The 14,933-nt window shown below is 49.0% G+C and overlaps 1 protein-coding gene across 5 annotated transcripts in view; it reads left to right on the top strand.

Moving 5' to 3' along the window:
* The window catches only part of LOC128902051 (CBP80/20-dependent translation initiation factor-like), a 157,347-nt gene that overhangs the window by 37,022 nt on the left and 105,392 nt on the right, over window positions 1-14,933 (top strand). For 3 of the 5 annotated variants that reach the window (XM_054184379.1, XM_054184378.1, XM_054184377.1), the window contains one exon: window positions 14,845-14,918. The exons of 1 other annotated variant lie outside the window; for it this stretch is intronic. In XM_054184379.1, coding sequence (XP_054040354.1) covers window positions 14,845-14,918 — 74 coding nt within the window. Of the gene's footprint in view, window positions 1-10,135; window positions 10,259-14,844; window positions 14,919-14,933 lie in introns of all 5 variants that reach the window. One more of the 5 variants, XM_054184381.1, reaches the window with a different exon arrangement.

Genomic DNA, 14,933 nt, shown 5'->3' with positions numbered 1-14,933 from the left:
TCCTGCACAAAGCCGTGCTGGAAGCTGCTGGGATTGTGGCTTCACGTCCCTTCCCTGCCGTGCGCCTGGATGCAAGGATGCCGACAGCATCTATACAAACGCCAGCACAGAACAAAGGAAAGATCGTCGCTGTGTAGGAAGGTGCTGTACGGAGACGCTGCTTCAGATGAACCTCTGAAGGTGGCAGACGGAATTGTGGGTTTAATTTATTATAGCTTTGATCTGCTCTGAAATATTCAGCAGCAAAACCCCAGCTGGGCTCCCTCCCGCCGCCGCAGCCAGCCGCTTGAAATTCAGCGGGGAGGCTGGCCGTTTCCGTCGAGCCCCCTTGGGTTGCTGGGGCTCTTAGCAGGACCGGCTCTTGTCCTCGGGGCAGAAGATCCCTCCTGGCTCGTCACCCAAGGGCTCAGCTTGACGTGCCAGTCCCTGCTGGGTACCCCAGGAGGACGCAGGAATCGCACACGAGTGACGCTTCCCCCACTCAAATCAACGCAGCCCTGACATCTTCCATCTGCCGGGTGCCGTGCTCTTTTGTTTCAACTTACAGGGGTTTTTTGTCAGTGGGTTGCTTTTTTTTGTTTTGGTTTGTTTTGGTTTTTTTCCTGGGAATTAAACCTTTTTCATCTCCGCCAGCAGAGAGCTTGTTTTCCATGTACAAATAACATTCGCCGACGCCCAAGCTGTTTTTCCTGCGTTTGGGCTCTCTCCCAGCCTGCAGCAGAGCTAATAATTATCTCTCTCCGTGTTGGGCTTCTTTTAACAGCGAGTAACAAATTTTCCTTGGCACCAAAGAGGAGCTGCCAGCTATTGTTCTTCTGTCCAGGCGAGCGTTTCTCTTGCTGTTACTGATACACGAGTGAAACGCTGCTGGTGAGAATTAGGCTCAGTTTATTACCATTTCTGGCTGTTGATTTTTCACTAGTAGCTTTAAACATTAAAAAAAAAAAAAAAAAAACCAAACCCAACGTAATAATTCATTAATAAGGTGTTTGTCGTGCGTGTAAATTATCAATCGCTCTTCAAACCCGCGCAGGAAAAAGCTGGCTAATTATTTCCCAAGGGATGTTGTGGTTGTTGGTTGGTTGTGGGTTTGTTTGTTTGGTTTTTTTTTTTTTCTTTGGTTGCAATTTTGTATGGATTTTGAAGGGTTTGGTTGGAAAATCAAATTCCTGTCTCTCCTATTTTATTTCCAGCTGAGATTTCTGCGTTGCCGGTTGTGCAATACGCGCCGGTCTTAGTCGAAAAATACTTGGATGCGAGATTCCGGCTGGCTTCAGCTGCCGTGGAAATGTGGGTTATGTATCGGTGACCATGATACGCCTCACACAATTCTAACCTGACGATCAGAAAAGGCATTTCTATGCAAATCCAGGGTTGGTCCTGAAACTATATTCAGCGTCTGGTTCCTCTTCTGCGAGGGCAGAGTAGTCCAGGGCCACGTTTTCAAAAGTAATTGGCTTCCTAAAGGTTATAGGGGAGCCAGGAGTGAAGCTGACTTTCCCATGCCTGAAAATCCCCTTCTGCATCGTAGAGTTACCCGATGCCTTCGAAATTCTTGTCTGTGGGATCCAGCAAGGTTAAGGCAAATAAAAGAAAGATATTTTTTTCATAGGTGTATTATGGATTTATATAAGCATTTAGATATAATACACGTAAGCATCCACAGGATGTTGTGTAAGTGTGGGGCTGAGAGCAATTCCCGGATAATGTGAATTGAAGGGTAAAAAATAAGGTGTCTTGATGCGACCTGCAGTCTAGGATATTCCTAAATTGATGTTTTTCCGACGTTAGCAGGTATCTCTGGGAAAGATCACCCCGTACTTGCCCTGCACTTACGTTCCTTGATGAGATATCTGCTGTTAGCACCTGTGGGATACTATATGGGGGTCAGCGGCCTGTAGGTCGGCACTGTGCATCCCGTACAAAGAAGTTGCTTCAAAATAGAGAAAATTTCCCCTGGAAACCTTTTACTCTGGTCTTTCCAGTTCTCTGGGCAGGTGGCTGTGAGAAGATGCGGAGGATCTCACGAGATACATTTCGTGAACTCCTGGTGCGCTGAGAAAAACCCCCGGCTTCATAATTACGTTCAGCTCCTCTATAATTCTCCTTGTTTTCCTACTGTGACGGCTTTCGTTTGCTGCGTGGCATCGCCGCGCTCTGCTGAGCCCCGCCGCATTTGAGCCGTACCCCCCAGAAGCTCTGCTAGCGCCGGGTGAGCCTCTGGGGTGAAGACCGCTCCGCCGATGTACGCAAGATACGATCTGAGCACCGTTACCGCCTCTATAAATGAGAAAAGTTTGGATAATGGAATCATTTAAAATCTTTTTATATTTGGATTTTTTTTTTTTTTCTCACAAGACCCAGTGGGAAGATTTTATATAATACTTTATTTGCATTCCCCTTGTGAGGCTGTTGCAAGTAGGAAGCTCTTTGATATATTTCTTAGAGCAATTCATGAAGGAAAAGACTTCTGGTATGGTATGTATTCCGAGAGCCAGCGGAGCTCTTGGTACATGAAAGGCCTGGCAGCGGCTCCATCCCAGGCTCCCCTTATGGAAAGGGCATTAACAAAAACCAGAGCGACTCTGCGGGTTTGTCCCATTTCTCCAGGCGGTGGGGGAGGGACAGTTGAAAATCCTCCTTTGTGGCCAAGTCCATCCCTTCCCCCATGGTGGCTGGCAGTCACCCATCGTCACCGAGCAAAAGCTTACGTTGTTGGCAGTAAATGGGAACGCAATTTATTTGACTGCTTATTTGCATGTGTGTCCGTGTCCCACCGGCTGCAGCAGGGACTTAGAATCATAGAATGGTTTGGGTTGGAAGGGACCTTAAAGACCATCTAGTTCCATATGGAATGGGCAGGGACACCTCCCACCAGCCCAGGTTGCTCCAAGCCCCGGCCAACCTGGCCTTGAACCCGTCCAGGGATGGGGCAGCCACAGCTTCTCTGGGCAACCTGGGCCAGGGGCTCACCACCCTCACACCAACGAATTTCTTCCTCAGATCTCATCTAAATCTCCCCTCTTTCAGTTTAAACCTGTTCCCCCTCGTCCGATGGCTCCCCTCCCTGATCCAGAGTCCCTCCCCAGCTTTCCTGCAGCCCCTTGAGGGACTGGCAGGGGCTGGAAGGTCTCCCCGGAGCCTTCTCTTCTCCAGGCTGAACAACCCCAACGCTTTCAACCTGACTTCACAGGAGAGGTGCTCCAGCCCTCTGATCATCTTCATGGCCCTCCTCTTGACCCACTCCAACAGGTCCGTGTCCTTCTTGTACTTGTTGCGTGGATGGGGACCTCAGAGGCTTCTCCAGTTGATGGTCATGTTGCCTATCTACTGAGCAGCGAAGAAACAGGGAGGGTGTGTGGATCACATCTGGATTATCGTACATGTTGCCAGGAGCACCCTTCTGTTCTCCTCCCCAGGGAGCTGGTGGTGGAGAGATGACTTGGTTTGCCTTCCCATTAAGCCAGTAGAAACAGCAGTGTGCCTGTGGCAGGCAGAGGTGGTGGGTTTCCACTCTTGGGCCATGGTTGGAGAGGACTCACTGGCCGGGTTCAAGAGCATCCCAAGAGCTGTGCTAACGAATTAACAGCATAAAGCGTTGAGTGTCCTGCGCTGTTCGGTTGCATGGAGATATAGAGGGCTTTGCAGGGAGTGTGTGCCATTGTCACCGAGCCTGGCACGTCCTGCCGGAGGATGTCTGAACCCAAGCCTTGCTGATGAGGGAAACATGAGAAGTTCCCACAAAATCAAAGCTAGTGTCACGTGAAATTATCGTCTGTGTCTCCATGACTCAAAGAAGCTCAGTGCTGGGCTAGTGCCAAAATGTTCCCAGGCAGGAGACGTTTCGCACCTGAACCTCAAAACCCTCTCTGATGCTGAGCACTTCCAACCATATGAAGTCACGGCTGGAAAAGCTGCTACGTTGCCAAAGCAAAGGCAATAGTGGGGATGGGGCGACGTGTGAAGGTTGTCTCTTGGGGAACAGAAGATTTCAGTGCAGAGTGAAACTTAATTTTATAGAAAGTGGGGAAAAAAAACCAACCCCAAAGTATCAGTGCAAATTTCTTTTGCAGTTCCAGAGATTATTTTTTTTTGCAGGCATCAGCGCTGCCGTGACCGCCTGGGGTCAAACATGAGGAAATCCTCCCGGATGGATGCTGCAGAGGCAGGTGGGAAGGGATCACGGTTTGAGGCAGTGGCCACGTCACTGGGTCCAGAGTTGGACTCAGGCTCCTGTGACCAGCACTGCCGTCATGTAAACTTCTCACGTTGGCAGTGAAGCTGTCCGCTTGCCAGCTTAAATCCGCTGACATCAGCAGGCAGCGTGTAATGCCCCAAATCCTTGGCTAACCAGATCAGCGCTGGAGAGCGGGTGGGTGCTGCTTGCGAGGAGGCTGGGAGGATCTCCCGGACCGACGATGCAATTCATTTCCCCGTGCTGGTTAGCCAGCCCGTGTCTGGCTTTAGTTGCCCATCCTTGGGTCTGGATCCGAAGCGCCATGGTTTTCTTGCTCAGCAAAACGCGAGGGATGATCCCGGCGGCAGTTCTCCATCTCACCGACCCACTTGTGTCACAGCCTAGGACCAGTTTGTACGCTGAATTTGGTTGAGGTTGGCCCGCGTTGCTGGAGACCTGTTGGGACAAGCGGGTGCTGGCAGATGCTTGCAGTCACCGTTGTCTCGTTTCCAAAAGAAAAAGAGAAAGCGAAAGGCAGGGAGTTACTTTGAGGCTTTGCCAGTGAATACAGGTTGGTGTAGCCCTGCCTGACAGAAGAAGAACTTGAAGATTTAAGTGGGGTGACCTGCCCATGATCAAAGAGCAACTCTGGAAAAAACCCAGTCACTTAATGGTTTTCTGTAATTGCTGGGTGACGCTCCCTCCGTGCAGTTAATGCAGCCCTCTTCAATTACGGTCGGAGAGGACTGCTGAGAAAGAAATTAAGTTCTTTAGCTAATATATGGGTTTAACTTTCTCTGGGACTTCTGTTGGGGTTACACCTCGCGAGGCAGCACCACCCCTCGTGAAGCAACCGCCTGCTTGGGTGTCTGAAGATCTGGGAGCGAAATGCTTCACTGCTTTGCTGCCTGATTTAGGAGAACTGTTACTCTTTACCGAGGAAGGTGTCTTCTAGGCCTGCTGTCACTAGTGACTCACGTGGGAGGACGTCTCGTCTCCCTCAGTTCCCATTTGTGTAGAGCGAAGAGGGTGATGCCAGTCTGCCTGCTGAAAGGAGAGCTTCCCACGCTCTAGTTTTGTGAAACTTGAAGTAACTGAGTTACCTTTGAGGCCTCCATTCTTCTTCCAGATTTGGTTGAATAGGTCAACAAGTGCCAAAGCTCTTGGCAGGATGACGTGAGCCGTTTCCTCCAAGGCTTGGGCAGGGGCTTGCTGCTGGGTTCCCATGGCACGTCTGAAATTCTCGGTGCCAGTCTGAGTGCTCTCAGTGCTCCTTCTTATCTTCATCCTTATGCATAGACGAGCTATCTACCGCATCCTCGCCTCACACGTCTCTTCTGATGTTGTCCGGAAGGTACACAACCATGCAGCTTTGGCCCTTTCCTAGGGAGTCCAGAAAGATCTTGTGGGCTTAACCTCCAACTTCTAGGCCCATCAGGGTCCTTTGGTGCCGTATTGTGGCACAGGTATAGGTAAAACCTTGACTTTTCCTGGTGGGAGAAGAGCTCCCAGTGATGTTTGGTGTCCCTTCTGCTGTTCCTTTACCAAAACGGTGAGCAGGTACCGTACCAGATTGGAGAGGGCTGGGGAAGGTGGACACGGACCTGGGGAGGGAAAGAGCAGAGCCAAGGTGGTTGGTTTTTCTGCGTGATGTTTTTTAGAAGGGTAAGTTTTCTGGTTTTCTTATGGTTTTATGCAATATTTTGAGAAGAAAGAAGCTGGAAATTTGTCCCTACTAAAATGTTTAGAGTAATCGTACATTTTTTTTCTTAAAAGGTGCATTTAAAATGATTAAAATAATTAAACCATTATTTTTCCGTAGAAAAATTGGAGTGGTTCTTCTTGAATAGGTCTAGAAGAACAGGGAGATACTTGGAGTCCGGTCTCAAAATTCTGCATGACTGGAAGATGTGGGTGCGTGAAAACGTCTGCTGCAGAAAAACCTCAAAAAGGACGTTTTGGGTGGTAGCTGTCTTCTGTTCTGACCAGGATTAAGACTCAAAATTTGGGAGTCATTCGAAGGACGCTCCGCTCTTAATCTAGGGAGCTCCTTGTAGGTGCAGTGGTGAGACCGTTGTTAATGCTGGGGGATATCTTAAAGGCTTTGTGTCCCGGGAAGTCCCATCAAGAAACCACTGATGTCTTTGGGCCGCTTAAAGCTTGTGGTATCGCCGTGGCTGGTCTACACCTCTACCAACACAGCCGACTTCACCCATACTTATCGTCGCTGAGAGCAACCACGGAGGTGGTCACCACGTTTCCGTTTATTGCCTGTGCGTCGGGGAAAGTTATCTCCTTTTCCTGCGAATGGGATTTTCAAACTCGGGCTGAGGCAGCAGAAAGTATTAACTCTTGAGCTGGCAGAGGGAGCGGGATTAATTAGTTCATGCCTCAAAGAGCTAGCTGCGAAGGTGAAAATTGCAGTGTAAGTGAAACATATGATTATTGCTAATTAAAATGCAAATGTTAGATTCGACAGCTAGTTTCCAAAGGAAGGTGGCTGGCGGTGTTAATGCGCACCAGCCTCGCTGTTTCCTAGAGGGTGCGGAGCTTGGCCGGAAGGATTGGAATGGTTGAGAGCAGCGGCTGGGAATCAATCTCTGGAGGGGGTGACATTTCCCTGCAAGCCCTAAAGTATGGCTCAAAGGTTCTATCTCCTGCTGGTGAGCGTAGACCATCAATGGTAGGTGGAGAAGCTCAAATAAGAGTTGGGAACAAGAGTTCAAGGGTTGTTTGGGATGTTGGGAGAGACTGGGCCAGTCTTGGTCTTTTGAGGGCACAGCAGAGAGCGACAGGGCTTAGATGACGGGGGATTGAGTTGGCAGGAGGCAAGGGCATGGGATGGAGAACTTTGTGCCATTATAACTGTTTCTTCAGCTTTCGTCAGAGCGGGCAAATCTGTTTCTACAACATGCTGAATTAATTCGACAAGAGCGCTGTGTGGGAGACATGTAGGTGGCCATGCTGCAGGATGGAGGGTGAGCAGTGCCCCGTCTCACCCCTGCGGAGCCTCGGCTTTCTGCTGAAGTCCAGCTGCCTGTATGGGTTTGGGATGGGGGTTTAACGGTTTTTGCAATGATGCTGGTGGAGGATTTTTGTTGCTCATTTGTTATTTTCTAAGGAACGATCGTTACCTGCATACTCTCGCCCACTCCTCCAGCATCACCCATGAGGTTGGCGTGAGCTTCGCTTCTCCTGTAGGAACAAGGTCTGCGGAGAGGGTTCATTTTAGCACAAAATGGCTTTATTAGACACAAAGCCACCAGAAACATCTGGGAGAGTTTCTGGTGGACGTATTTCAGTTCTGGAGATTTGAACCCCCGGCGGTAAGATAGCGGTAAAAAGTTGTTCGTTTTTGGCAATTAGTCAGAAATTTAGGTAAAATATTGAGCTTGACTGTGCTGGTGAGTTTGAACATGGGTGTGTTTAGGCCATACTCGGTTCGACTGTTTCAGCTTCGACAGAAGTTTCAACAATTTTCAGTTCAACGTTTTTTATTTTAAAAATAATTTGGTTTTAAATATAAATTTTAACAGGGCATGATAAAGATAAGGAACATGAACTGGGAGAAGATCCCACGCCGTGAGTTAGAGCCAGGAGACAAGTTGATTTAGTAAAAAAGTACCTGTGACTTTTCTCTAACTGGTTCATACCATATCCGCTGGCTTCTCTCGGTGAGTTTGGACATCGACGCATGGTGGTACCAATCTCCCTGTTTCTCACAAGGGTTTTATTGTGGCCAGCTGCATTTCTGGAATTTGCCTAACCTCAGGTTGCCTGCAGGAGACGATGACCGAAAGTTGGGTCAACCGAATATAACCAAATGGTGATGTTTATTTTCAGTGTCTCTTTTAAAGCGAAGGGTGCACGCGTTGACTTGGTCCCACCGTAGCATTTGGCTCAGAAGTTTTTCATACGGGGATGAACAAGACGTGGTGTGCGTAGGATGCAGTAAACTGGTAATTAATCCTTCAAACATCTAAGTGGTGAAGGCCCATTTCTCCCCACGCCACCTTTTCAGTTGGTGCGCATCTTTCCCACGTCAAATGAGATATTTCTCACTTCTCGGGATGCCTGCAAGACTTGGCTCTTCCCCAAGGCTTCCCAAAGTGGCCAGCTGCCCGCGTCTCACAAGTGGCATCCATGAAGCTCTGTTTCCCTTCACGCCAATTTAACGACTCCCTAAACTTTGTGCCACTCGGTATTTCTCAACCGTGGGGAGATTCACGTCACGGGGTGATGAGGAGGGAAGAAGCTGCTTTCTACTGTCGTTGTGACATGTGGTGGGAACAACCGCAACCTCTCAGATTTCGTCTATATACAACTTGAAAACCAGTTGACCTCTTTTGAAGTCAGTACTGATTTTTTAGGCTACAGCAACCATGATATATTTGAGCTTGCTTAAGAGTTGCTAGGTTTGAAGATGGAGAACGTGCAGCTGGAGCAATGCAGAAACCAGTACTGCTGCGTTTTGCTTCTCGTCCCTCGTGTTGAGTTTCATGTGCGCTAAGGTCCATGCTGGACCACTGGGTAGCATTACCTTAGGTGGCTTAGGGTCTGCTGTGCTGCTGTCTCCCTGCCCCATCCAACCCAGGTGGCAGTGGTGGAGGTGAGACCTGGTCTGTACCTCCGAATTAGTGACCTGGACTTGGCTGTCGTGTGCTTTGCTGGTGAGTCCTTTTGGCTCTTGAAAGCCATGGTGGCTCTGCCTTTGTCTTAGCCCTTGGCAGTGTCCTCAAGGCCTCATGGAGCCCCACGAAGATATCTGAGACATGAGAAGTGTCGCCTCACACCAGTCCTGTAACACACGTTCCCCCTTTGTATTTCCCTGATTTTCAGAATGCTTGAAAGAGTTGAATATTCTGCGCTCTGTGATTTAATGGGTTTTTTTAAATCATCTTAGGTCACTTCAAAGGTCTTTCCCAAGCCTCTGAGCAAAGCTTTTAAAACAATTGCCCTGACAATATCCACCTTTCTCTCCAAGCGCCTTGTGGGAGGTTTGGGTAGATAGGGCTGGTTGGGTGAGTTTTTCTGGTTTTCGGATGACTCAGCTCGGCCTGAAGGGCTGCCAGCTGAACAAGGAACCTGCACCTTGTTTGACAGTAGAACCAAGTGTTAGGAAAACAAAGGAGAATATTGGGCACAGCTCCTTAATAGGCAAAAATAGTTATTTGTGTAATGTTGTCTCCTGGTAAACTCCAAGCGTGCGAGTAGCTGGACTCCAACAGTGGGCTAAGCAGAGGGACAAACTGGCTGAGAAGTTGATTTGGGCTTGGGAGGGGAGTTAAGGGAATGGAATAGAAGTCTGGAATGGAATAGAAGTCTGGAATAGAAGAGAAGTCTAGAACTTAATATAACAGTATTCTAGAATATAACAGAACTCTAGAATACAATAGGTGAGAATTCCAGACTAGAGTCCTAGAAGAGGCGAGAATTCCAGACTAGAGTCCTAGAAGAGGCGAGAATTCCAGACTAGAGTCCTAGAAGAGGCGAGAATTCCAGACTAGAGTAGAACTAGACTGTTTCAGTTGGAAGGGGACCTACAATGACCATCTCGTCCCAACTGCCTGACCAATTCAGGGCTGACCAACAGTTAAAGCGTGTTGTTAAGGGCATCGTCCAAGTGCCCTTAAGGAGTTTTAGAGGGGGTGGGGTTGCTGAATATGCGTAATTCTCATCAAGATAGAGGAGGTAGGTGTTATTATTTTCCCCATGCATAGACTAGAGCCAGATCTTATATTCATTGAAGCCTCCCACAATGTCATCCCTTTGCAATGTGTAAATACGGCATGTTAAAGGACTCTGAGAATGCCCCAAAATAAGGCGTTGGGCATGGGTTTAATGGTGCTTGCGCATGTGGTCTGGGTGCTGGAGCTCTCCTGGTTCACCAGGTCTGTGGTTTTTGTGGGTGCGAGATGGCGTTGCCCTTGACTAAAGCGAGCTGTTTGTTGTTTCCAGGGAGAGTGGGATCACAGCAGCAGTGGGAGCGCAGGATCCCGGCCGGGGTCAGGCTCTGGGTGTGGGTCTGGATCCAGGTCTGGCAGCCGCGGGAGAAGCAGCCAGTTCAGGCAATGGACCAAGGTATATCTGGTAGCGACGTGCTGAAGCTGCGTCCTTTGCTCGCTGTTGATCAGAGGCATCCTCCTAATGATGTGTTTTGTGTGTGTGTCTACACATAGGGTGTGAGTGCGTGTCAATTACGAAGGACACTTCAGAGATCTAATTAATTCACGCTTAATGTGGGACCTGGCTGCTGAGGGCTGTAGCTGTTCTTCAGTCTCAAGAAGCGTGTTGAGGTGTGCCGAGTGCTTTAATATTGGGAAAGAAGTCCCTAGTCAGCTGGTTTAGTGCAAAGGAAATTAGGGTTTTTTCTTTATTTGAAGTCCTGGTGTATTTTCATTTGGGGAAATTAAGAGATGCCTGTAATTATTTTTTGTTGAGTCTTCATTAGATGTTGATATATGAGTGGACACCACATAGATGGTGTTAAACGTGTGACCTTGGGTCCAGCTGCTTTCCATGGGAGCCATCAGCCGGGCTAAATGGGGAGTTTCCTTCCTGCCCTGCAGAAGACTTTGAGAATTTGCTTTTGATTTGGTTTTCAGTCCGTTCCTTGAACTCAGACCAGGAACCTCCTCTTCATGTTTTAGTCAGCCTCTGTCCTCCTCTCTCCTCTTGGAGTTGCTCTACGAGGGGTAACGATTTCAAACTGAAAGAGGGTAAATTTAGATTGGATATTGGGAAGAAATTCTTTGCTGTGAGGGTGGTGAGCCCCTGGCCCAGGTTGCCCAGAGAAGCTGTGGCTGCCCCATCCCTGGAGGTGTTCAAGGCCAGGCTGGACGGGGCTCGGAGCAACCTGGGCTGGTGGGAGGTGTCCCTGCCCAGGGCAGGGGGGTTGGAACTGGATGGTCTTTAAGGTCCCTTCCAACCCAAACCATTCTATGGTTCTGTAATTCTACTTTTGCACATGTGAGTGTTGGTTGTGCCAAAAGCGGAGGGTGGCCGCTGGGAGATGCGGGGCCGGTGGTCACAGTCCTGGTCCGTTCATCCATCTCATCCATCCTGGAGAACTTGAGGAAATAGTCTCTCCTCCTGAGCCACGCTGTGGTGGGAGAGGACCTGCAGAACCGTGTCATTGCTGGGAAGTGATGGTCCTTTCTGGAGGAGCGAGACTCAACATATCCTTCTTCTTCGAGCAGGGATAATAGTGTCTTCCTCAAAATATCTATATTTTTCTTATGAAGACTTGCAATTTTCAACAACAAAACCTTTAATCAGAGCCTTTTCAGACAGTTTGTTATCTAAATATCCTTTTTGGTTTTTATGAAAGTGTAGCCAGGGGTCGCAGGCAGCTGAGAAGGAGGAAAGGTGGGGGAATCTTCTCAAACGTAGAGCTGAAAAATGCTTAAGAAATAACACATGACACAGGACAATCCCTGAATTTTTACCACAGACTCAGCCGACTACTTGGCAGCGTTCTACGTTAATGCCAGGCACGGCGATGAGCTAACCCTGTTGGCAATCGTGCGACGAAGAGGATGATTTTGTATTTGCAGTGGTTCGCTGGAGGCTGGTCATGAGGAGCGGCGAGAGGAACCGGTGGGACGCTGAGCTGGGCTTTCAAAAAGCTGCTGCGGGCATGCAAATGCCGACTTTGTGGGGAATTTGCTGAAGCTGCACGCACGGGTAAACAGTCAGAGTCCACGCAGCCGGTGGCGTCGTCCGTCCCTGGTTTTGTGTGGGCAGCTACGGGGGTTGGGCGACGGTGGATGGAGATGGTGTGTGCTCATAGGGACGGAGGTTATGGACGTGCATTTTAAACCGTACTGGGTGTAGGATCGGCTTTTACCGGATCTCTGATCGTTCTGGGTATTTATCTCGTTCTCGTCGGTGTGTCTCTCAATCATCTTTCCTGGTAGCTTAATTAATTTTCAGCAGTACTAACCCCTTTGCGGTGAAAATTATTATCTAAAGCTGAGGGTTGGGTCATTGGGAGCTTCAAGTTAAAACTGCTTACGGTTATAATTGCAGTCCTGGGGGAACTGACAGCAAGTCACTTCTCTTCTTAAATACATGTCAATTTATTTTTATTTTTTTTTTCATCCCTGGACTTGAGAATTGGCTTTTTTTAAGGTCTTATTCTGAAGTCTTGGTCCTGTGCTGTGAGCATTTTAGTAAGCACTTTACAGCCCGGATTCACTTGGGCAGCCGGCATGTTCCCTGCCTTGTGAGTCGAGACAGAAACCGGTTATAAAGACAGGTCATCGAAGACCAAAAGGAATTCTTGGAATGACCGTAGTGACTCACAACTTAATGACAAGGTGTGTTGTCGTTTGGCCCTGGCGCCGTCTTTATAGAGTCTGGCTAATGCTTGGAGCGTCTCCAAGAGGTCGTGGGGACATCGTCTAGGGACGTCATCTAGGAGGACCAGGAGTTGCAGCCCGGTTTGGGTGGGAGAATCCAACCGCTGCCTAGAAGCTTGCACCCGTCTGACCTCCTGCACCATCGCTGCCATTTCTCCTAATTGCTGGGAAATTCCGGGGCTGACCCCCCGGTGCTCACCGTTAGAGCGCCGAGGAGATGCGGGGTGGCTGGGTGGGACAGCTTGTGTTGCCTTCGCTTATGCTGTGGATTAGGAGGTGTCGGTGCCAAAACTCTCCCTGCGCATCCCAACAGATTTCAAGCCAAGCATCAGAGGGTAATTGCTAGACGCTTTATTTCAGGAGTCAAGAAGGGGGTCTTCAGAAGCCCTGGTCCAAGCTGAATTTGGGCAACAATTTTAGGACACGACCCGTTGCATTAGGAACCCGCTTTCTCTTAAATTTTTGCTATTTGGGATCTTTGTTGCTGATCTGTCTCATCTGCACTGCAACTGGTTACATGTTCCCATTTGTTCTCCCTGAACCCAGACTCTTTCCTCTTAGGAACTCCTATTGTAGCTGGCTCATTGACAGGGACTTACAATATCCCATATCCGTAGGAAACGGAACGAGAAATGGATCTGTCAGCAAGAAGAGGTATCTCTCCTTTGGATGATAGCTATAAAGACCTGCACGTGTGTATTTTCATTTTACCGCGTGAGGATGCTTCTTAAGTAGTCGGAAAAGTAATTTCCCTCCTTGGTGGAAGATAATTTTCCTTACATTTGCCTAAAATGAAAAGCTCTGTTTCCATAACTGATCGTGAGAATTTTATTTATTTCTGGTAGTTTGTTTCTGTGCAGAGACAAGTTGACTTGCAGATCCCCGGAGGTTAAAATCGTAACCCACGGACCCCTTGGAGGAGACAAAAAAGGGAGCGATGTGGCTGGTTTTGGAGCAGCTGGTGTCTAAATTGCTTGTTGTGCTGGGAATTGCTGTGAAGTCCGACCGTCCGTAGCGTGCACCGAGGATGGGCGTCCTGCTCATTGGGAAAAGACTGCTCACTGCATGGGCAGACCGAGGTCTGGGGCTTCATCAAGAAATAGGCACATCTTCATGAGGTTTTAGTGTCTCAGTGGTTATTATTAATAATATTTGAAAATGGCAGAAATTGTAGGACGGGGAATATATGGAAGCCACCATCCTCCAGCGCTTGTTTCACCAGAGCTGGGACCGTTTGGGCTGAAATACTTAAATAATCTGAATATATGTAAGAAACATTGGGGGGAAAAAAGTCTGACTCAAGTCTGATTTTTTTTTTTTTTTTTTAAATGGTCCCGGCAAAATCCAACTGCTTTACTTCTTCGCCGGTAAAAGGTGGAGAGGGCAGCCCTCTTTCTGTGGGGAGGACACGTGTAGGCTGGTGACTGCAAAGGGGTCATGAAGGATGTGTGTGAGGTCTTTGCTTTAGATACTTTTGCTTCGGGTTGCTGCCAAAAGCAACTGTACGGTAAAATTCAAGGTGCTTTGCAGTTTGCTGGAGGTTTCTCATAATTCCCACCGGATTATACCGTGACGCTTTTGCTTCTTGAGGGAAGGAACCGTCACCTTAGGGCTGGTGGGTCACGTACCAGAATAACCGCGTGAACTGGTTTACTGGTGCGCGTGGCAGAAGTGGCACAGTGCAGGGTTCTGATGTCCCCCGCCTGTTGTTAGAGCAAGAAGTCTTGCCACCGTGACTCCTTAACGAAGCAGGACATCTTTCCTCATCCTTATTGGTGAGCAGGCCCTGGTAGCTGGTGGTGAAGAGCTCCATCCTTGGACATACTCCAAAGCCACCTGGACGTGGTCCTGAGCACCTAGTTGTAGGTGGCCCTGCTTGAGCAGGAGGGTTGGACTAGATGAACTTCAGAGGTCCTTTCCCACCTCAACTGGTCTGTGACTCTGAAGTTGGGTGTCTTCGTGATCGGGATGTCAGCCTGCCCGCTGGAGCTTGGTGGGTCTTGGAGGTTGTGGATGGTGGGGTAGGAGAACAGGGCTGGAGTCAGAGCTGAGCCTACATATTGTCTGCTCCATGTTGTCCACAGCTTTGTGTCCCCAAGGCCGAAACTGTGCCACTCCTTGCCTTCACGGTGTGCTTTTGCAGCAGGCAAGGGGTCTCTGCGTTGCAGTGAGTGTGGATTCACACGGAAGTGGAGAAGCCCACGCATAGAGCTGGGACACTTGCACGGCTGTGCCGGCCTGTGCCGTGGTCCGGATAGCACCTCGTGCCTTCCTGGCGAGTAACCGCCTTTCCCTCCCTCCTAGAATGGCAACAAGGAGAGCTCCCTTGACATGCTGGGCACGGACATCTGGGCTGCCAACACCTTTGACTCCTTCAGGTAAGCCGGTTTTAA

This window comes from Rissa tridactyla, chromosome W (genome assembly GCF_028500815.1).
Source record: "Rissa tridactyla isolate bRisTri1 chromosome W, bRisTri1.patW.cur.20221130, whole genome shotgun sequence".
NCBI classification, from domain to species: Eukaryota; Metazoa; Chordata; class Aves; order Charadriiformes; family Laridae; genus Rissa; species Rissa tridactyla.
The sequence above is the reverse complement of the archived record's forward strand: the minus strand, read 5'-3'. Positions and strand labels throughout refer to the sequence as shown.